This window comes from Mustela lutreola, chromosome 1, assembly GCF_030435805.1.
Source record: "Mustela lutreola isolate mMusLut2 chromosome 1, mMusLut2.pri, whole genome shotgun sequence".
In the NCBI taxonomy this organism is placed as follows: Eukaryota; Metazoa; Chordata; class Mammalia; order Carnivora; family Mustelidae; genus Mustela; species Mustela lutreola.
In genome coordinates, this window is record NC_081290.1 from 288,366,815 (window position 1) to 288,389,968 (window position 23,154).

A 23,154-nucleotide genomic window follows, 5' to 3' on the forward strand; every position below is an offset into this window, starting at 1 on the left:
TGGGCAAAACCCAGCAGGGCCCAGCCACTGGGCAGGCCTTCCCCTGCAGTGGGGCGGATCAAACTCCCCCACTGAGGGTTCATTCTGCACCTTCGCGGTCCCTGCCCCTCAGACCCCTACATTCCTCCCCATCTGTCAGGGAGAAACGCTTTTTTCTCTCCTGTCTTGGGAGGTGAGGCAGCTTTCCTGAAACCTTCCCCCTCGGGCCCAATCTCTGCTGTGGGGCGGGAGAGGGAGGCCCCAGCCAGGGCTGGGGGGCTGAGGAAGACGGAGCCAGGGCCACGATAGCAGGTCGGCACCAAAGGTGAGGGGCTGCAGCATAAGGGGCCAGGAAAGCAGAACGGGGGTGGGGGTGGGGGGGAGGATTAGGGGAGTACGCCGCTGGGGTCCACAGCAGCTGGTGCAAACCTCCAGACCCCCCCCCCCCAGCTTCCGGGCTCCCCAAGGCTGGGGCACCTGGAAACCCCAGGCAGAAGGTGTGCGCGCGGGGTTGGTGGAAAGGCGCCCCAGGAACCTGAACTCTCCACCCCAGCGCCAGGACTTCTCCAATCCCGTCCTGCCCAAAGGGCCGCAGCACCCTCTCCCACGCTCCGCAGAGGAACACGCAGGTGGGCGGCGGGGCGCGGAGCAGGTGTGCTCGCGGGGAGCCGCCAGGCAGCACCCAGCTTTGTGAGCGACGCTCCGCGAGCCACGCGCCGGGCGTACGCGCTTCCTCTCTGGGCCGGGCCTGAGGCCGCGCCCTCCGCGACTGGTGAGACCCCGGCCCCCGCTCCCTGGGACGCAGCGGGTGGGGTGGGCTGGGTGGGGTGGTGGCGCGGGGACAGAAGGCGCGGCGCGTGCCGCCCCCGGGGGTCTCCCGCGCCTTCAGGGTAGCTGAGCCTTCGCGAGGCCCCGCCCCCCTCCCACGGCGCGCGCTGCGCGGGCGGATGATCCACAGCTCTGGGGATAGCGGGCTGGGCGCGGGGGTGGGTGGGTGCGGGTACCGGACAGTTGCACCCGGGGCATGTGGACTCGGCTCAGGCAGCGGGGTCGCACTGAAGACCTGCTGACAGCGCCCGGAGGTCGGGCGGGGGGCGCACACGGGACCTGCGCACTGCGTCTTGGGGGGCTCACTAAGCACCTGTTGGGAGCTCAGGTCCCACCGCGGCCCTGCAGACTCCGCCCGGGGAGATGGAGTGGGGGACGCGCTCGCGCCCAGGTGTTTGCAGGTTGTGTGCGCAAGGGGGAGGGCGAAGCGTGGCGGGAGGGCGAGGCGAGGGAAGGAGGGCCTGAGAAAGGAGGCGGCGGCGGCGCGGAGGAGGGTTATCTATACATTTAAAACCAAGCCGCCTGCGCCGCGCTGGGAAGACCTGGGGAGCGTCCGGCCGCACGCGCAGGACACGAGCGCCCCACGCTCCGAGGCGCGCGCGGCCTGCCACCTCCTGGCCTCCTGAGCCTCGCTGCCCCTGGGCCCCAGACGACCTGGAGCGCGTGCCCTGGGGAGTCGCTCCGCGGCACAGTGCCAGGGCCTCCCTGGGGGTTCTGTCGTCCTCCCACCGGCCCCCGCCCCCGTCCTCGGTCCGCCCCTCCTGCTGCGCGCGGGGGCTCGGAGGAGTTGCGGGACGAGTGGATGCGGGCGCGATGGACAGCGGCGCGCTGCCCGGGCCCGCGCCCTCCGTGCCTGGCGTCTCGGGCGGCTGCGTCCCTCGGCGGCGACCCACATCCCCAGAGCTGCTGCGCTGCAGCCGGCGGCGACGGCCGGGCGCGACGGAGAGCGGGGGTGGCGCGGCGGCCGTGGCGCGGCGCAATGAACGCGAGCGCAACCGCGTGAAGCTGGTGAACTTGGGGTTCCAGGCGCTGCGGCAGCACGTGCCGCACGGCGGCGCCAGCAAGAAGCTGAGTAAGGTGGAGACGCTGCGCTCGGCGGTGGAATACATACGCGCGCTGCAGCGCCTGCTGGCCGAGCACGATGCTGTGCGTGCCGCGTTGGCCGAGGGGCTGCTGGCGCCAGCCGCGAGCCCCTCCGCGTCCTGCGGGCCCCCGGGGACCCCTGCCGCCGCCCTAGGCTCGCCTTCTTGCGCTTCGTCGTCCCCGGGCGGCGGGGGCAGCTCGGAACCCGGCTCGCCGCGCTCCGCCTACTCCTCGGACGACAGCGGCTGCGAGGGCGCGCTCAGCCCCGTGGCGCGCGAGCTGCTCGACTTCTCCAGCTGGTTAGGGGGCTACTGAGCGCTCCGCCCCCCGAGGTAACCTCCAGCGGTGGGGAACTGGGGGGTTAGCGCAGGGGCAGCCGGGCGGGGTGGAGTGGGCAGCCTCGAGGCTAGCGTCCCCGGGAGCAGCCAAGCGCAGCGCCTGGCCCGGGTGACGGCTTTGATTTCGCTCACTCTTCATTTTCCCCAAACTTTTTCAAGCCTGTGCAAGACCAGCGTTTGTTTGTCCGGGATTGCAAAACTTCCTCTCGCTGCTGCGCAGAACGGGTGGGGGGGTTTGGGGGGGCCTCTGGCGGGTGAGGCCCCGAGTGCGCGCGGATCCTGGGGCAGAGCAGGGCGCTGGGAGGCGGGGTGACTTTGCATTGCAAATCGCGCGCCGGGGCCGGGTGGCAGAAATGAGTCGGCCGGTGCCGAGCCCTGACTCACTGCGGCTCTGAGAGCGCGCCCCGCCCCCACCCCGGCCGGGGCCACAGACAGAATCCGAGGCACCCACGGACTCGCGCTCTAAAACCCACCAAGCAAACGAAACTGCAGACTTGGCTTGTGGGCGGCGGGGCCCGGCCAGATCCCGCACTAATGCGCGTCCCCGTCCCCCCTCCCCTCCCAGCAGCAGCCCTGGCCAGCAAGCTCACCACCTGGGAGCCAGGTGGGTGGCCCGCGCCTCGGGCCCACTGTCCCCGCGGGCGAAGCCACACCGAGCCAGGACTCCGCCGACAGGTCGCCTGTGCCGTCCAGCCTGACCAAGTGCGCATGTGGAAAGGGTCCCCGCCCGACCCCGCCCAGCTGGCAGTTTCCTCAGACCCCCATCATCCTACCCAGGGAGGTTCTCCACTGGGATAGGGCTGGGGCACCACCACGGAGGTTTCTGGAGGGGAGAGGACTTTCTGACTACACAGAACTGCTCTGTTGTGCGGATTAGTTTGAACTGCCCAGGAACACCCGCCATATGAAGACTTATTTTTGTACCAAAAAAAAAAATCCCCAGACTTGGAACACAATAAAGATGTCTACTCCCGCCCCACCCCACCACTGGAATTTTCCAACCCGGCCAAGATCTGGACACCCGCTGCCCCTGAGGGGCTGTGTCCCTGGGAGGCGTCCCCTTGCAGTGGCCGTGGGGATGGAGAGACGGCTCCCGCTGGGGACCAGACTTCGTGGGAAGCCTGTTTTAGGGCAGGTGGACTTCACAAATAGATCAGTGCTGTATACTGGTGTTGGGGGTGCCCTCTTCATGCCCTGAGGCCCCCATTTCCCAGGCGGGGGCAGGGCCTGGGTGGGACCCAGCAGGTGGGGTCACCTCCCCCTGTACCCCGACCCCTGCTCTGTGGGGTGGGGCCAGAGCTGTGAGGTCTGGGGGTCCAGCCTGGTCACCACTGCCCCAAAGCAATACACCCTTTGGGGCAGGGAGCTGGTGGCTGTCCAGCAGGGAGGCCGAGGTCTGGGGGCGCTGCTGCCTGGCACGGACATGAGGGTCTGGCGCCCGGGGAGGTCTGAGCTGTGGGAGGGGTGAGGGCTGCCTTGTCCAGATCCCCGCTGCTCACCACCAGCTGGGTGGCCTGGGCAAGTCCCTCAACACACGAATGGGTGGGTGACAGCAGAGCTGCCCCATGAGGCTGTGGGAGGATTTGAGTGGTGGCCCTTGGGTCTACAGCCCTGTGCTAGGCCCCCGCCCCTGGGCCTGAGGCTTCTGCCCACCTCTGTTTACTGGCTTCTTGAGAAGAACAAGGAAACCGCCCCTGCCACCACCACCCCCACCCCCGGCCCCTGGCCCAGGCTCCCCCCAGCCAAGAGAGCCTGCAGAGATCACTCAGCCCTACCTTTGACCGGGGCCTCGAGGGCTTTGAAGTCTGGCTGGGCCCAAAGCTCTCTTTTATTGCAGGGGTGGGGTGGGGCTGGCGGGGATCCCCCAGGCTGCTTTAGGGTGCTAAAGGCACCCCATCCTTTGAAAGGGAGTGGTTGGGTCAGAGCCGTTGGAACCCCTGGGAGGTGCGGCCACCAGTGTTGGTAGACAGCAGGTGGCTCGGGGTGACCATGGTGATGGGGTCATGGTGACGGGGTCATGGTGATGGGGTCGGCGGGTCTGAGGAGGCTCAACCTGGGCCACAGTCACCAGAGCAGCTGTGGCTCAGGGCTACAGGGCTGAGTGACCAGGCCTCATCCAAGGGACAGAAGGGACACCCCACACCCTTCTCCTAGGGACCCACTGCCTGTTCAGTGACCTCACTGAACCACAGGTCCTGGGATTCCTCACCTTCACCCCGGGGACAGGCCACAGGCCTGGACAGAGGGTGGTGGGGAGCGTGGGAACCATCGCACCTGGCTCAGGGAGGAAAGCTTGGGAGCATCGGCCCCTCGGCCGCAGGCCTGAGCCCGTGCTGTTAGGAGACTCCGCCAACCGTAAGTCTATCACCTTCGTTTTGCTGTTATTCTGGACAAGCCCAAACATATGCCAATGTTCTAAAACCCTTACTGGACAACGTCTCTGTAGCAGGAAGTGGCAGGAACTCCCATGAGGGCACACAGCAGTGTGGGTGAGTGTGGGTCAGACCGGCTGGTGATGGGGTCCCAGATAAGCCTCGGGGAAGCCTCCATCACCCACGTCCACACAGGACCCAGGCCGCCGCCTCTCCCGCCCCCACATGGCTTTGAAGCAAATCCCGACCTCCGTGTGGGCTGGGAATTCTTCACGTGGGCCTCTACGGGAGACCCCAGAACCGCTCCCTGCTCAGTGAATGGTCCCTTTGGGGGGACGTACCGGCTGGTCTCCCACAGCAGGTCTGGAGCGACAAGACCGCTGGTGGGATGTGCTGAGTGGCCCTGCTGGGCCCTGTCAGCCTTGTCCGTGGAGGGCACGAGGCCGCTGCTCAGCTCTGTGTCCCGTTCCAGGAGGGGACCCCCGGGGTGGGAGACACGGAGGCCCACACGGATGTTACTTGTCAAGTGTCTGCGTCCGTGGTTCTTGTCTGGGAGGGGGAGGGGCTCCGAACCAGACCGATGGTCAGGTTCACACGCGCCCTTAGAGGAGATGCGGTGTGTCCCCACCCCACCTCCGTGGGCAGACACGCCTGCGGGGACCAGACTGGGTCACTAACCGGGCAGGGGCTGTAGCCGGCGCTCAGCCCAGACACCAGGCATGTCCCCTGGACGCGCTGGCCTGCGTGCTCGCCCCAGTTGGGGGTCCCCATCCGTCCTTCCCCGAGGGCCAAGCACGGCTCCACCATGCGGGGCCAGAGCAGCCGAGCCCCTGACGTCACAGAGCCTGAACACGGTGGGAATCCGATGTGAACCCTGGGCGGCTTCGTCTCTAAGCCTCGCTCTGGCCTTCCTGGAGGGCGTGGCAGCAGGGGCCGTCCTGGGGCAGCACCGCAGCCCCGGAGCCCCACTTGGGCCTGGGTCTGCCAGAGGGTTCCTGGGCTCTGCCATGCGCCTGCAGCCCAGGCCTTGCATCCCACTGGAGGGTGGGGCTGATTCCTGACCAGGGGCCAGAGGGTGGGGTTAGCTTGGGGACCTCACTTGATAAGATGGGGGGTTGAAATGGTGCTTTGGGACCAGAGATAAAGCTGGACACCCTCACTCGGGTGCCCGCACAAAGTCAGACTCAGGGCATTCTGGACCAGGCAGGGCTGGGATGACACGAGGGGCGAGACGCTCCGGATGACCAGCCCCCCGGGAGCTCTCACTGGGGGTCAGTCCATTGTTCCCATTTGCTCACGACAGCGGCCACCCCAAGGAGTCCTGCCTTCCTGTCCTTGGGGGTGTGTCTGTGGCCCAAACTCACCCAGTGGCTTTGCCCTAACCGTGTCAGAAAACAGATGTCCGGGGACTCTGCTGCCCCAGGACTGTCCTGAGGGTGGTGGTCGAGTACAGAGGTTCAGGCACCCAGGCTTCCCTTATCCGCCCCCCCCCCCATTCATCACAAAAGCTTCATTGGGCATCTCCTCCTTCCAAGGACCTTCGGACAGACAATGTGCCAAAGGGCAGCCCCGCCCTCACGGACCTCACATCCCAGTAGGAGACACGGGATCTAATCCACAAGCAGCACGATGGGTCAGTCATAACGCTGGCCAGGGACGGACGCACTGGGCCCCTCGGGGAAGGAGCGGGCCATGGGTCCTTGGGCACTCTGTTCCTGGGCAGGGGAATGGGATCCACTCACATGGCAGGAACACACGTGTATTCTGTTCCCTCAACCTTCACCAGCAACAGCGTGTTCAAAGGTGAAAGCATTGAGACTTTCAAGCCAGCAGCCAGGGTGCGTGGGATCCTACCTGGCACCAGGCCCGCACATCTGCGGATCTCTAGTCCCCGGGGCCAGTCCTGGTACTGCCCCTCAGAGCTGGGGCCAGTGGGGCCTCACGGAGAGGCAGCGGGCACTGGGGTCCTGCTCCGCAAACGAACGAGATCCCCCGGACAGCGCAAGATACTGCACTTGGCCCTGGAGGGTGGGCCCAGCAGCTCTGGCAGGAGCGCCCCCCCCCCCCCAGCTGGGCCCAGAAGCACCCATGGTGAGCCCCTGGCCGGAGCTGGACCAGAGGACCCGTCTCTCACCCCTGGGGGGGACTCAGTGACATCAGCCCTTGTGTGTGCACAGTAATGTGGGGGAGCCTTGAGAGGGAGGAGGGAAGGAGGCCGTGCAGGTGCATGGCTTCTGGGGAGCGGGGCCCTCCACAAGGGCTGGGATGGTGTCTTCCCAGCTTCCACGTCTAGTTTCCACCAGATGTCTGGGGACACACCTTGGCGAAGGGCCTGGTCGTGACTGGGAGCAGGGAGCGTCCTCCATGGAGGGTCTCGAGCGCCAAGGCCACAAGACCACGAGGGGTCGCTTTCATGGAAGGAAGGGGTGGAGCCTCGAGAGTACCTTGGGGAGCTGGGGGCTCTGCTGGGTAGAAGTCCCGGGGGGGCCGGAGTGTCCTGGGGTGGAAGGGAGACCTGGCTGTGTGGTGGGGGATGGGAACCTTTCTGGGGCTCCTGGGGGGCCTGGGAGAGAGCAGGAGGAGGCCTGAGTCAACATGGGGGGGATGACAGAAGGATCCCAGCCTGGTCGCGAGCGGCCCGAGAGACTGTGGAGGGGTAAGGGAGAGGGGGATCCACAGGGTTCCTCACCCTTTCCCAGCCATGGAGCACCAGGGCGGCGGGCAGTGGACGTGGCCACACCTCATCTTTGCGCCCGGGAGCCCGGGGACCGGCCAGGGGACAGCCTTCCTGAGCCCTGAGCTGTGCAGCTCTCCCTGCCGTCTGGGGAATGACGTGGGGTGGGGCAGGCCCCCCAGGAACCCACAGGCTCGAAGATGAGGGACCTGCGGCTCCCCGTGTAGCCCTCCAAGGAGTCTTGCCCCCACCTCCAAGCCCAGGCAGACTCACTGGCGGACCCGAGGCCCACAGCTGCCCAGAGGCCTGCGGGTTTGGTGCCGGAGAGCTGGGTCGAAGCCCCCATCACGCCTCCCTTGGGCCCCCACCCCGTTGTTCTTTTCTGCCGGGAGCGCTGGTGTGAAAGGTCGTGCCGGCAGGCAGTGGCAGTGGGATCCGGGCGCAGCTCGGGCTTCTGGACAGCCTGGCTCTCCGAGGCCGGGGACCTGGGGAGGGGCAAGTCCCGGGTCTGCTCCGGAGGGGATCCCGGGGGCCCTGAGACTCCTCGGCTGGGTCTGGAGGAAAAGGAGGGTGACAGAGAGAGCCTGTCCTGACCCCTGCCCCCTCCCGGGGCCCCATGCGTCCCACCCTGCCCCCCAGCCTCTGGCCGTGATGAATGAGGCCAATCAATCCCGGTGGGGGGGTGCCAAACGCCACGGAGCGCCCTGTAGCCTGCACACCCGGCCCCCAGCAGGGCCCCCCACGGAGCCTGGGACCCTGGTGCCCCCTCTATACTGAAATGGGCCTTTGTCACCAGAGCTCCCAGAAGCAGGGAGGGGCTTGCTGACGGGGGTCACCCTGCCGGCACCCCCAGAGTAGCCCCTGCCCAAGGCCACATGCCAAAGGGAAAGTGTGTGCGTCCCTGCTATGACAAGGTCAGGGGACGCCAGGGCTCTGGGCCAGGCCCGCCTGCCTGCCTGCCAGCAGCAAAGTGAGCAGTTGGGACAAGCAGGTCCAAGCGCACGCATCTGACCGTGGTCCTGGCAAAGCCGCGGCAGGACAGGGGCCTGGGCCGCGGGAGAGGCAGCAGGCCTGTCGAACACCACAGCTGGGGCTGGGGACACTGACGTGGCAGGACTCACCGCCTCCCCGTCCTCCTCGCCGTCTCCTGGTCCCGCTCACCATCTCCATCCTGAGGCCTCTCTCCTTGGCCTGTTGACTGCTGGCCTCTCCCTGGGTCCTCTGGGTGCGCCTGGGTGTGCCTGGGTCCACGATTCATGTAGGGACATCGGTCCTATAGAACCTGGAGCCCCCTGGGGACCTCTTTTAACCTGATGACCTCTGGCCTCCATGAAGACTAGCTCCAAAGGAGGTCCTGGAGGTGGGGACTCCACTATATGAATTCGGGGGAGGACACATTCCACCCCAAACAGACAGAAACAAAGGGGTTTTCCAGTAATACCAGTCCCCAGCGGCCCCCTCCCCCTCTGCAGGGCCTCACTTAAACCTTCCTATCCCCTGGGCAAAGCATGACCCACTCCAGGTCCCCTCTGCAGAGTGTGGCTGAGTCAGCAAGAGGCCACAGGCCACTCGGGAGGGCAGGCAGTGGTGAGGACACACAGGCCCAGCTTCCGCAGGTGGCCTTGGATGAGGGGCTCCTTCTGGGACCCCAGGGAGCCCGCAGAGTGGTAGGCCAGGCCCCAGGCCCTCCTAGGGAGGGTCCCTGTGCATCTGTCCCCTCTGACACGTGAGAGCAGCCCCCGCCCCAGGGCTGGCCGGGCCCCCAGGAGGGGGTAGCTGTCGTTGCTGGGGTGATAGGAGCCAGTGTCGTGGGGAGGATGGCGTCGCCAGAGAGCTGTTGGAGGTACCTGTTCTGCCCTTCCTGCTCGTCCCCCGTCCCGGTGCTGTGTGGGGTCCAGGCCAGGACCCAGTCCCTGTGTTGGTGACCTCCCCTCCCCCACCGCCAGCTGTCCTGAGAGTAGTGAGGAGATGTTGCCCCAACCGCCCCCACATTTGCCTGTGAGCCCTGGGGCTCCCCGGGCTGGCCCCCAGGGCCCGGCCATTGCTGGCAGTGATAGCATGCAAATCTCTAAGTGAAATCCAATTAATGGCCAAATGAGGGCCCGGGAGCCGCCTGGGCTGCCCCAAGAGGCTGGGCTGGGCTCTGTCTCCGGCTCAAATATTTGTCTCTCATTTGAATGCCTTTTGTGGGCAGCAGGCAGGACTGCAAAGGGGCCTAGGCAGCGGGCAGACAAAGCCAGGCTCTTGCACGCACTCACGCGAGCTCTGGGATCGGAACTGGCCCCAGCGGGCCTCCATGCTGCCCACGGCCTCCTGCAGGGCTCAGGGGTCCTTCTGCCCCAGGCCAGAGCCCAGGTTCTGTGGGAGGGTTGTGGTGGCCTGCAGGCTGGGGGTCACTTCCTGCTGGGCACGGGGCTGGGGCCCACCACGGGGCCCGGCTCTGTCAGTGGGGGAAGGTGCCCGTACCTTTCCATTGCCTGCACACTCACCTGGGCTGGGCCGCCGCGAGACCCTCAGTTTACCCTCCTGGGTCATGCCCATTTCACAGACCTGGAAACTGAGACCTGGATGTCGGCTGGGCTTCCAAGGCGGGTCGGGAACGGAACAGGATTCCAGGGAGGGCCACACTCCGCTCTCGGGGATGGGACTGGTCCCTTTTCTCCCCCTGCCCATCCTCTGATCCCTCCGTGGCCAGTGGGGCTGAGCCTGCAGGGCCAGGCAGGCCAGGAGAACCAGGGAGAGTACGCAGAACGAGCATACTGTGGGCTTCTGGTAGCCTGGCAGACAGGGCCGGGGTCAGGTGCCCTGTCCGGGGCCCCTGCCAGGATTCCCGACACCCATTCCTACATCTGTCTGAGGCCACGCGTCTCCGTACACCACCGCCCTCAGCACGTCTGCCAGGCCACCTTTGTGCTAACACAAGCTCAGGGACCTAGTCCGGTCCCTCTCCTCCAGGAAGCCTTCCAGGAATACCCCTTCCTGGTCTCAGCTGGGCAGGAACAGCAAGGGCCTCCTCTCTAGAGAGACCAGGAGGAGGACACCAGGTAGCCAGGAGGAGGGAATCTCGGCCAACCCCCACTCATCCCTGGGCCCTGCGTGTTGGATGTCCCTGGGCTCCCAGGGTACACGGAGCACTGGGGAGCACTGGGGAGTGCTGGGGAGCACTGGGGCACAGCAGGGACCTTGGGAGGGCGAGGCTGGTCTTTGGTGGCCAGTGGGGGATATCACAGAAGGGCAATGGGCCTCTGGCACCTTTGGGCTTAGAGTTATGACCTCTGTGTTCAACGTTCCAGAAAAGCCAGGCAGCAGGTTTCTACTCCCAGACCCGCTGCCCCTCGGGGTGCTGGGGTGGGGCCCCTTCCCCCAGGGAACAGGGAGTGACAAGGCTGGTGGGGAGCTCCCGGGGCTGCCGCAGAGGCTGGGTGTTGATGGCCTGTGGTGGGCGGGGAAGGTGGCCCGGACTGATGAGCCCACACCCCCCCGGGAATGCAGAGGTGACCTGTCCCTCCACTTCTCCCATGGGGCTGGCGGTGTTGACCCGGCGCTGCCTCCCTCAAGCACAGCCACCCCTCTCCTGGTGGCCCCGTGTCCAGAAGGAAGAGGTTGGTTGGGAGGGGTGTGTGGCCGGGAGGTGGGCAATGGGCTGGGGGGACAAGCCTCTGGGACTTGCCTTGGAGCCAGGGACCGAGACACCCTAACCCTTCAGGCTCCCCGGCTCCGCTCGAGGGGCTGCGTTGGAAGCCGGGCTAAGGGTCTGAGGGCACTGGAGGACAGCGATGTCCTCTAACTGAGTGTGATTCACGCACCTGGAGTGCGTGTTCACGAACTTGTAGGACCGCACCCAGGTCGCTGGAAGCGGGGAGCCCTCACCGTCCGCCGCCTTTGCGCCCCCGTGACCGGATGCCGGGTTTGTTCCTGAACGCCACGGCCGTCCAGCCACAAAGTGTGGACTCTGTGTGCGGCTTCGTCCCCGCTCCTTCCCGCCGCTCCCAGGCACCCCAGAGGGGCAAGGCCAGGCCTGACTATCCCCTGCATTTGCAGGGAGCGTGGCTGCTGAGGGGGAGGTGCTGCAGGGCTGAGGCCGGCGGGCGGTCCTTGCCCTGTGTGCGGTGTGTGTGTGTGTGTGTGTGTGTGTGTGTGTCCCTGGGCACCCCTCCGGGGCCGGGTGCGGGCCTGTGCGGTTCTGTGGCTTCTCTCCGGGCCCCGGGCCTGCTCTGTTCCCCGAGCTTCTGTTTCTGCCTCCGAGTCTCATGATCCTTCTGGAATGAGGCAGAGAGTCATTAAAATTAATAGATGCTCCAATTTTAAACAAAAGAGAAAAGGAAACCAGACGATTTGCCTGGGTCCGAGAGCCAGGAGGTGGGGCTGAGAAGCCCGCACAGGCCTGTCTGAAGCCCCTCATGGGGCTGGGCCCAGGGGGAGCTGAGGACCCTCCCTCTGCCCCCCGGCCCACTGCTGGTGCTCAGTCCCCCGCGGCGGGAACCCGGAAGGGAGGTGGGAAGATGAGGGTCGCAAGGACTGTCCGCTCACACGCTTGGATCCCAGGCCTCTTCAGAGCCCTTCTGGGGGCTGGAAGGTGAAGTGATGTGGGGTGAGTTGGGGAACTGACCGGGGGCGGCCCAGCACCTGTGGGCCGGGTGGGCCAGGTGGGCAGGGAGGGCTTCCTGGAGGTGGGGACTAGGAGCCCTGCAAGATGGAGAACCTTCAGGCAGAGGGCCTGCGCAAGAGCAGGCCCGGATGGATGCGGGGGGTGGGGGCAGGGGAGCGGGAGGAGGGTGGGGGCGCAGGGCTCAGCCAGGCTGGGGACCCCACCCCCCTGCCCCCAGCTTCCCCACCCTGCCCCAGCACCCCCACCCCGGGCATTGCTTCTTCAGGTCCGACCTGTTCTGGGCAGGGCAGCCCTGAGGGTGGATTCCAGCTTCTCTTTCTGCTCCTGAAGCCCTTAGGCATCACCTCCACCCAGCTCCCGGGCCACACACCCTCCACGCCCTCCACTCCCTCAGCCCCAGGGCCTTTGCTCAGAACAGTCAGGTAGCCAGAGCCTCCTTCCTCCTGCCTACACACACACACACACACACACACACACCCCTGTACACACACACACACACACACACACACCCCTGTACACACACACACACAAAACTCAAGCAGGTCTGGGCGTGCGGCCCTCAGGTCATCCTGGCCTCCCCCCATGGGCTCTGGTGCCAGGAGCTCCCCAGCCCCCTGGGGAGAGGGCACATGGCCAGGCTGCACCACTCTGTCTCCCTCCAGTGGTGGGAGGCCCCCAGGCCCCGCACCCCACGCCCTGACCAGTGCTGGAGTGTTTATGTTCATTGTTTTGTCTTACTGTGAAGTGTCTCCTGGCGGCTCTGCTCTGCCTGTCCCTGGTGGTCACAGTACTGGGCACTGTCTGTGCTTACCCGTGCCCCGGATGGCCTCCCTGCTGGCTTTTTAACTGGGACATTTGAGGACCGTCGTTTTGGGATCCGCGGTGTGGGATGCACAGCCATTTCCTGCAGCCCGTGGTTTGTCCTCGTCAAGTCTCAACTTGGCTGTTTACAGATGACGACTCGTGCATTTAACAGAGTCCAGCAGATCAGAGTATTTTCCGGCCGTGTTTTGGTTTCAGTATTGCATCGCAGAAATCTGCCCAACCCGATGGTGTCCGACTAGGGGCCATTCTGTTCCCGAGGAATGTCTGGCAGTGTCTGGAATTTTTGGCTGTTGCATTTGAAGGGCACTACATCAAACACTACATGACAGTAGCCTCTGTGAGAAAGAATCATCTGGCCTCAGATGTCCACTGTGCTGAGGTTGGAGACCCTGGCTGTCCTCAGGCCACAGAGATTTTCTCCCATGGCTCCTTCTAGGTGCCTATCTATGAAACTATAGTTTCCTAGTTCATACCTGGCTATGTGAGTGGTTTTGGTTAAGGAGTGAGATATATATTCCAGAGTTTGTTTTTGCATATACGTGTGCAATTGGTCAAGTACTATTTGTTGAAAAGCCTGTCCTTTCTTCATTGAATAATCTTTGTGTTTTTGCTAAAACTCAACTGACTGTATTTGTGTGGATTCTGTCTCTGGGCTCTCTGTTCTGTTCCGTGGATCTGCAAGTCCCTCCCCCGCCAAACCCACACTATCTCATGACCGAAGCTTTTAGTAAAATCAGGCAGTGGATATGTGGCAAAATGAAGTAAAATGAAATCCGGTAGTGCAAGTACTTTGACCTTCCTCTAAATTGTTTTGACCGTTCTGGTTCACTTGCATTCCCACGTGAGTTTTAGAGTCAACTTGTTCACGTCTACAAAAATAAATAAATAAATCTGATGGGGGAAATAATGGGATGTATGAATCTTTAGGTCAGTTTGGGGAGAATGGACATCTCAACAAGATCCATCCGCTGATCCATGGACATAGTATATCTTTCTCCACATTTAGGTCTTTAATTTCTGTCATGAGTTTCTCAACCTACAGATCTACACATTTTTGGTCATATTTACAAACAAGCATGATTTCTGGGGGGCTGCTGTAGGTAGAGCTGTTTTGAAGATTTAGAATCTGTTGCCGGTACATAGATGTGTACAATTAGCTTTTGTATATCAACTTTATACTGAGATCTTGCTAAACTCTCTTCTTAGTTCTAGGAGTTTCTGTAGTGTGGGGGGAGATTTTCAATGCAAGCCTTCATATCATTCTGATTGCAGATGGCTTAACTTTTTCCTTTTCAGAGACACTTATATTTACCATTATTAGATGACATTTATTATGTTATTATTATTACACGCTACTTGTTCTTTTTTCTTGCCTTATTACACTGGCTAGGGCTTCCAGTAAGACATTGAGTAACGAGGAAGAAAGAGGTATCGGTGCCCTCTTCCCGGTCATAGTGGGGGGAGCAGTCAGTCTTTTACCATTCGGTATGTTTGCTTTTGTGTTTTGGATGTATTAGGTGAAGAATGTCCACTTATTCCTAGTTTGCTGATGGTCATTTTTTTTTTTTTTGTCGTTGTTGTTTTAAGATTACGAACACATACTGAATTTTGTTTTATCAGTTTTTGCTCCCTGTACTCGGAGCCTCTGTTGTGAGGATGGTTGTCTCTTTGTGGAAAATTGACGCCGGTGTCGTTGTGGGTCCTTCTTATGCTTTGCAGTATTTGTTGTTCCGAAGCTCACGCTGAGATGGCACGTTTGTGTGGCATGCGTTTCCCACCCTTTCCTTCAAACCTACTCGTGGCTTTCTGTTTAAAGCGGGTCTCTTACGGTCTTTCTTTGTTGAGTCAATGTGACGACCCTGACAACCTCTTTCTCTGAGCGGTGTGCTGGCCCGGTTCAATGTCAGTGTTATCATTTTGCATTTGGATCAGATGTCACAATCTTGCTCTTTTCTACCTGCTCCATTCCGTTTGCTTTCTCTTCCTTTCTCCCCTGCCTTCTTTCGGTTTTACGGAGTCTTCTTTGTGATTCTGTTTGATCTCCACTATGGCTTGACTATTTAAATTTCTTTTTAAAAAAATTAGAAGTCATGCTTGCTTCAGCAGCACATATACTAAAAAAAATTAATAGCTGTCCAAAGACTACTCTATACATCCTTAATTAATCAAGGTCTACCAAATACTATCGTGTTGCTTTATGAGTCATGTAGGGAATTTACAACTATGTGTTCTCAATTCCTCTCTTATTTGTGCTTATTGTGTTGTAAATACTACTTTAACTTCTCCTATGAATACATCATGTACCATCACGATTCTGTCTTCAGGTGGACAGTTGTCTTTCGGAGCCATGGGTATAAGGAGGAAATTAGTTTTATATTTATATTCATCCCATTTCTAGTATTTCTCGTTTCCTTGGTATCAAGTCCCTTTTGCTTGAAGAACTCCCTTTAATGTTCTTATAATGCAGATGTACTAGAAGTTGGTCGTCCAGTTTTCATTGATTGGATACAGGCTTTATTTCTGCTCCTTCTTTGGAAGATACTTGCGCTGGGTATAGAAGCCAGGGGCGCCTGGGCAGCTCAGTCAGTTAAGCATTAAGACTTCGGCGCAGGTTATGATCTCAGGGTCTTGAGGTCGGGCCCTCTGTCTGGCTGCCCGCTCAGCAGGATGTCTGCTTGTCCCTCTCTCTCCCTCTGTCCCTCCCCCTGCTCATGCTCTCTCTCTCAAATAAATAAATAGATCTTAAAAAAAAAAAAGAATTTGGGGTCCAGAGTTCTTTGTTGCTCTTTTATCCCTCCGGCCCTGGTTGACCTGATTTCTGACGAAAAGGGTGATATTGTTTTTTTCTTTTTTCTTTGTATGGAATGTGACTTCCTTCTCTGGCCACTTTCAAGATGTTGTCTTTTGCCTTGGTTTTTGGCATTTTGGATATGTAAATACACCCTGGGTGTCTTCTCATGGTATTTATCTTGCTGGGTGTTCTCTGAGCATCTTGGAGGTGTGGTTTGTTGTGTGTCGATAAGTCCGTGAAATTCTTGTCTGTTCTTTCCCCCGAATATTTCTTCTGTACCACCCTTTCTACCACGTCTGCTCTCATCTTTCTCTGAGACGCCTGCGGCGAGCCCTTCGGTATTCCCCGTGGCTCTCACTTGCTCTGTTTCAGCCAGGGTGCTTTCTGCCGGGCCACCTCCGGGTCCGCTGATTCTCTCCTTGGCTGCGTCACATTTATTGACGAACCCACTGCAGTCGCGCTTCTTGTCTCTGTTACGGAGTTTTTAACTCTAGGGCTTCCGTGTGATGTTTTTGTTTTTTTTTTGAAATTTAGAAACAAATTTTATTTAAGCTCTGAAATACAATTCCTAAAATATCAACTTCTCCAGAAAACCGTGGCTACACAATAATGCATTGTCTGTATCATGTTAGAATGTGCATTAGACTCAAATACAAAAACCATGAAACAAATCACCAACCTTCAACAATTTGAGCAAAGATAGAATGCCTAAGGAACAGCATAGATGGACTTGCAGAGGATGGGCTGTTTTACTTCAAGCACCATAAAAAAAAAGAGCACAAATGCATGGGTTTTCGGGTGTATACATTAAGTTGAACCTTTGACACTAGGAATCAGGGCATTTTGTCACTTAGCATTAACACATATTAGAAAACTGTGTAGTGTCAAAGGGATAGAACCACCAGTTCTCAAGCAATGTTGTCAACTAGGCAATAAAACGTTCTACTGAATGTTTCTTCTTTGTCTAATTGCTGCGTACACTGGTAGCAACTTTGAAATGAGAAAAGGAGCTTGCATTCCTTTCATGTTCTGTTTACAACAAAACAGAAAACAAACTGAAACATAAGCCCTGTTATACATTAACAATGTTAAAGAACATCAATTATGCAAGAAAAAGACTAAGAACAAAAAGTGTGTTTACAGATACCAGACGTAACAGTGAGCGGTCAGTAGACCCTCACAGGGCTTTGCGGGAGTACTCAGCCCAAGCCACTTTGTAATCACTGGCAGGAAACAGAGACGCAGCATTCTTTGCCAGATATTTTAGGAAATCATGCAAATAGCCCAACAATAATGCAAGGCTCTTCTCATCAAGGGGCGTATATGCCAACATTGCTCTGATTCTTACAAATAACCTCAGTGGGTGTGGGGCTCCATCAACCTGGGACATTGGTGTATCAGGGTGAGCCAAGAGGATTTCTGCATCCTGGGGCCTCTCAAATTTGTAGAGCAGCTGAGTACCCAACATGACATTGAAATATTCTTTTTTCTTTTTTTTTAAGATTTTATTTATTTATCAGAGCGGGGGGGGGGGGGCGGAGAGCAAGCACAAGTAGGCAGAGAGGCAGGCAGTGGCAGAGGGAGAAGCAGGCTCTCTGCCGAGCAGAGAGCCCGATGCAGGACTCGATCCTGGGACGCTGGGATCATGACCTGAGCTGAAGGCAGCTGCTTAACCCACTGAGCCACCCAGGCGCCCCTGAAATATTCTTTTATTCCTGCCACAACTTCATTAACTGAGTATTCCTTGCTGTCAACATTTCCCCGTGACTTTTTGCAATTTGCATGCTCTTCCAGAATGGCATCTACATTTTTCTTAGCAGGGAGTTGAAAGAGCTGCTTCTGCCTGGTAACGAAGTCCCCGTCCTCAAGAAGCCATGGTTTTAATTCTTCAGGAATCTTCACTTTAACTTCCATTCTACTCTTAAAGGCCTCCTCACTTTCCACAGTGGGACCGGCCCGGGCCCTTTTCTTCCAAGGTGGCTGGGGTGCTCCGCCGGCGGCTGGGGTGCTCTGCTGGCGGCTGGGGTGCTCCACTGGCAGCTGGGGTGCTCCGCCGGTGCTGCCCCCGTCCCCCTTCCCAGGAGTCTCCTGCTTGTTCTTTCTTGTCTTCCTCGCGGACCCTGAAGGGGGGTTCTCTGCAGAGCGACCCCCCCCATCGCCCGGGGAGAGCCGGTTCCAGATTCTTCTGCTGTGGACCAGCAGTCTTCTTTCCTGAGGAGGCCCTTCTCATCTTACTTCTCTGCATGTTGCTTCTAGTTGGTTTTTTAAAGTTGTCTTCTTCTGCAGATTGTTGTCCACGGGTGTGAGAACCCTGCTTTCTGGAACTCATTCTGGCCTGTTTTGTTCCAACCAATAGCCCTATTCCTTCTTTCCCTGCCAAGGACTCCTAGTGTTTTCCCAGATGGAACCTCCTAGATCTCCCGGAATGGTCTGGAAGGATGAGGGTGGGGACACAACCCAGTTTCTGTAATCAGGGAGGGTTCTGCCATCAGGAGCAGATCTTCTGATCCTTACCATACGGCAAACTTAGCTTTTCTGATGATGGCCTGACATGGGAGTCCAGTTCTTCCCAGCAGCCACGTGTGATCACTGCCGGTCCTCCGACCGCCATAGTCCCGTGTGATGATTTTTTCTTCAAATTTCTGTCTGTTGGCTGGAATTACCTGCCTGACGTTGTGTGCTGCCCTCCTTCCCGTGAGGACCGTGAGCACATTTATCCCAGTTAGAAAACATCCCGTCTGATGGTCCCAATCTGCATCGTGTCTGAGTCTGCTTGTTCCAACTGCTTTGCCTTAATGATGTGTGTCCTTGCCTTTTTTATGGCCTCATAATTTTTGTTGAAATCCAGACATCTGTGGAGGACGGTGGACACTGGGGTAAATATTCTTGTGCCTGGAAATGCGGATGCCCTGCCAACGGGGTGTGCTGTCAGTCTCGTGGGGGGACTGAGCTGGGCTTGGGTTTCTTGTTGCCATGGTTACCCTCAGACCACCGCAGACCCCGAATTCCTCCAGGGGCATCAGCTTATGTGTAGCATGTGGGCATTCTTCCCAGGGTGAGGTCCGCCTTCAGCTGGAAGTGTTGTCTCCGTACTGTGCCCATCTCTTCTCGGGGCTTTCCCAGGGACGTGCCGGTGTCACCTCTTCCTCCTCAGCCTGGCGGTGGGGACTGGGGCTGACCTCTGTCTCTCACATTAACCCCGTGACCTTGGGTCTCATGAGTAGAGTCTTCAGGCTCACGCCCACCTGGACTAGCACGTGGCTCATCCCTTCCCTGGGGGTCCACCGTTCTTAGGATTCTTGCTCTGAGCTGTAATGGCTTTCAAAGTGATTTTTGCTCCAACATTTTGAGGTGTTTGCTCCATAGCGGACAGTAGCCTGGGCGGGTTTTGCGCCTTTGATGCACTGACTGCTGTCCCCCGCTAGGCCAGACCCGCAGCACCAGAGATGCATGCGTAGGGATCCTGCCATGCTCTAGTGAGTATCCAGTGTGGCCCTGCCTGCAAGTGGGTGTGATTTTCCTTTCTTCTGTGGCCCCCAGGCTTTCCGTATTCTCTCCTCGGCCCACGCTCGGCTGTGACCAGTTCCCTGACAATGTCAGCTGAACTGTTGTTACTGGTGTCAGGCGTCCTCTGTCCCGGAGCAGTAGGGCTCACATTCCATCTTCCCTCACAGGTGTGCTCATCGGGAACCCGTGACCTCCGCTCTCGGGGGCTTCCGAGGAAAGGGATGAACTTCTGGTTGTTTGGTGCCTCCTGTTGCTGTTTTGTTGAAGGGCGGGCATGGTGCCCCCCCAGCAACCTGTCTCCCCAGTAGGAGCTGGAGGTCACCCCAACTTTGGCTGTCCGGTCTTACAAGCACCTTCACTTCCTCTGGAGTGGGCACGGGGCATCATTAACCCTTGTATGAACGGGTGACTGGGCGCCCAAGGGGACCGGCGCCAGCCACTCTTAGGTCAAGGCACATCTTGGACGCGTTCCCAGCTTGGAGGTGCTGGGATAGCCTGGGATGTGTCCCAGAGGGGAAGGTTGGGGGCGTGCGGGGTCCGGAGCCTCTCCCACATCTGATGCCCTTGCCCAGCCCTCTCCTGGGATCACCAGGAGATGCCACCTGAGGATCCCCGAGGCCCAGCCCCGGAAACGGAGGCAGACTGGTAGGTTGACTTTGGCGTTTAGGGCCTTGCAGACAGCCTGGGGGTTGGTCAGGCCAGTGTGGAGGTGGAGGCAGGTCAGGTTTCTGATTCTCCTGGGACAATACACACCCCTGGGGGGTCCCCAAGTGACTCCAGAACAGGGACAGGTGCAGCCCTGGCAGCTGGCCTGGCGCTCAAGCCTCCTTTCTCAAGCAGACCTCTCGTGGTTTCTAGGGGCATCACGATGGGGGAGAGCTTGGGGAGTCAGTGTGCTGAGGAGAAAGGCGCGGCCCCACGGTAAGCCAGCCATGGGTCGTTGAGCGGAATGAAGCTCTGGGCTCATCTCAACCCGCCTTCCCTCTGCGAGGGGCCCGCCGCCAGCTTCCTGCCCTGCCCTGGGAGCCAGGCCCAGTCGGGCAGAGCTGACCCTCTTGTCCTCACGAAGCTAAACTGAGCTTCAGTTCGGGTCTCCGGGCCACGGGGTCGCGGACGGCATCCCTGCGCGGGGGAAGCAAGGTCCTGGGGCCTCTGTCCCACCCAGTGGGGAGCTTCCTGATACACCCGGCACCAACGGCCCCGCGGGACTCGGGAGCAAGAGCCACCTTCTGTTCCTCCATGTCTGCCGCAGGCCATGAAGCCCCCCTGGGGCCTGGGCCTCTGGCTTGAGGAGCTCCCCACTGGCCAAGAGCAGCTTTCCGGAGAGCTGTTGGCTGTGAGCGTCTCAGGAGGGGGTCGGCACACAGACTAACCGGAGGAACTGGACGGGACACCAGGAAGGTCCGTTGAGCCCACGCCTCGCACCGCACGGGCCCTCTTGCTTATGCGGCGCTCTCCATCCGGGATCGCGTCTCACTGATACGGTGAGGACGTCTGCACTGACAAGGTGGGTGGGCGAGCTTCCCTTCCTGCCCCTGCTCTCGCTCCTGGAGCCAGCACGGAGCCAGCCCTCCTCCACCGCCCACTCTGCATGGCCTGCCCCCCGGAACAGCCCAGAGCTGCCGTGGCCTCATAGCGCCCGGCTGTGGGGCTGGTCCATTTGCCACAGAGTCTTGCCGTGGGGGTGCCAAGAGGTGCCCATCCCAGATTGCCTGAACACGCTGCTTCCTGCCCTGTTTGAGAGCAACACCTTCCCTCCTCACGAGGCTCAGGGCCCATCACCCTGCCCATACGGTTTCTCCCTTCTTCATCCGGTGGCACGTGGGTGGCCTTGGCCAGGTGATGGCCGACACTCGAAGTTTCGTAGTGTCCCCTAGGGGAACCAGGATCGCTGGCCCAGTAGAGCCTAGAGCTGCTGGATAGAGAATGACAAATGTGCTTCTGTCCTCACGCGGTGGCTCACCAGTGACAGTGCTAGAGGGTCTACCCGCTGAAAGGGTGTCCCATGACCGACCCCCACCAGCCCCCAAGAAGGCTGCTGTCCAAGGGTGGCCCCCTTGGGCTCCTACTCACGCACCCGGATAACCCACAAACCAGCCAAGCCTGGGCTTCTCCTCTCTATCCCCTGACCTCGGGGACCACCCAGGAGACGAGAGTCTTGGACTACGGCACTGGCACCAGGGCAGCCTCAGTGGGTGACGTGGGGTTCGGGCTCCTTGTTCGTGTGGCTCTCCTGTGCCCTCTGCTTGTTCCCACTTTCTGAAGGACCATCGCAGGACCTTCTGTGGCAGAACCCTGATCATGACGGGTGTTCGGGGCCACACGGGCCCTTGAGATCCAGGGCCGGGCAGGCTGTCTAGGCCCCTCCGGCAGTGCGCCATGAGCCCCTCTCCGAATGGCGTAGTTCCCGGCACGGCCGGGCTCCCGACCCTCGAGGCCTCTTCTGGGACTTGCCGGGGATCTGTGTGTGGCGTCTTTCTCCACTGCAGATGCCTCTAGGACTGTGGATTTGCCGCGGTTTACGGCAACAGGTTCACGAGACATTAAGTCCCTCCGTGTGCGCAGAACGTGTCTCCCGCCGGCAGGGTCCCTGCCTCCTACTCGGGCACCCAGAGTACTTGGCTTTCTTGCTCATTGATCCCGGGAATATAACGGCAGCATGGAGCCGCTGAGGGGACGGTCGTGGGGGGCCCAGAGGTCCTCGTCCTCTGGCGCGGCGCCGTGACAGAACGCGAGAATCCGCGTGTCCCTGAGCAAGACCACGGATGGGCGCCCTTCGAATCCCGTGGGAGCACACGCTGCCCGGAGACCCTTTTCCAGTGGGTACCCACTACCCGCAAGCACCGCCTCGGTGTCCACACCGCACGCGCCGCTCTCGCTCCCCCGGCTCTGGGAGCCGCACCACCTCCCAGGGTTGAGCCTGAGGTAGTCTGCGAACGAATTTCCGGGGTGTAGTTTGCACGTATGACGGGGACACCGGGACGCACGCTCGGAGGAAGCACGTGCCTCACCCTGGAAGCCTCCTCACGCCCCTGGGAGCCCCGTCCTCACACACTGTCCTGCCCGGCTTCTCTCTCTCCGCACGCTGATTCCACGACCCGCTAGTAATGTTGCGAGCATCCGTGGTCCCTCTGTGGGCAGGCGGAGGGTCCTGCTGGGGATGTCAGACCCGTCAGCCGCTTCGTCCAAGCGTCCCGTGTCCTCACTGGTAGCCCACGTACTCTGGTCTGGTCTCCAGGGACAGAGCCCAAGTCTGCTGCGACACCCACCGAGCATCTCTCTCTCTCTCCTCGTAGTTTGATTGTTTTGAAGCTCTGCGATTCGGTGTGGACACATTCGGGATCGAAGTACTCTCTTGCGAAAAAGACCCCTTTGTGGTCAGGACACGACCTTCCTGATCTTGAGCAGCCTCCAAGCTCGCGCCTCCGCCGTCAGTGTTGCGTCTCCAGCTTTGTTTTCTCAGCGTTCATTTGGCTCACGCTTCTTTACTCTTTTCATTTTCACTCTTTTACTTGTGTCTTTAAAGTGTCTAATTTCCGGCCGGCAGACCATGGGGTCTTGCGTTTCCTTATCCAGGCCAGCAGTTCCCCCGGTTGGCGTGGGTTCCGACCCCTCCGTGAGCCACGGTGCAGGCTGGAGCTTTCGCACGTCGCCCTCCGCTCCCACCCACGCTTCCTCGGCAGGGGGACTCCCGGGATGTTCTCTCATCTCCTCTGCCGGCTTCCTCTCCGTGGCCGTCTGGGTCGTCATCGCGTGGCCGCGTCAGGGGTGCCGAGCGCACGTTCTCTCCTCCCGGGGCCGTCCGGGGCGGCGGCAGAGCGCAGTCTGCCTCGCTGAGCACCGTGCCCCACGCACCGTCCTTCCCGCACGCCTTGGCTCAGGCACCGTGTGCTTGGCTTCCGCGCGCCGCGAACCTCACGCGCTGCCCCCCACCCCGCCGTCTGTCGGTCAAACTTCTGCTACGCTTGTCATTTCCCGACACTTTCCGACATTCGGGAGAATTTCACCGGGCACGTGGAACCGCCGTGCCCTCTACGCAGCGTCTCCCTGATTGTTCGCGCCGATTCTAGAATAAAGATACATAGCTAACAAGAAAAACAGTGATTGTCGGCCCTTGAAAACTTGCCATTTTTGTGACTTTGTGGCTT

General features: G+C 60.0%; 2 protein-coding genes across 2 annotated transcripts in view; one reads left to right on the top strand and one right to left on the bottom strand.

The window, feature by feature from the left end:
* Window positions 1-979: 979 nt before the first annotated feature.
* The window catches only part of ASCL2 (achaete-scute family bHLH transcription factor 2), a 198,580-nt gene continuing 176,405 nt past the window's right edge, over window positions 980-23,154 (top strand). The window contains exon 1 of the mRNA XM_059151226.1: window positions 980-2,222. Coding sequence (XP_059007209.1) covers window positions 1,621-2,205 — 585 coding nt within the window. The 5' untranslated portion in view covers window positions 980-1,620 and the 3' untranslated portion in view covers window positions 2,206-2,222. The remainder of the gene's footprint in view (window positions 2,223-23,154) is intronic.
* LOC131817652 (mortality factor 4-like protein 2) lies at window positions 16,009-17,835 on the bottom strand. Its single transcript, XM_059151197.1, is given in 4 exon segments — window positions 16,009-16,988; window positions 17,186-17,479; window positions 17,534-17,650; window positions 17,652-17,835. Coding segments are annotated over 4 exon segments (900 nt in total). The 5' UTR covers window positions 17,829-17,835; the 3' UTR covers window positions 16,009-16,676.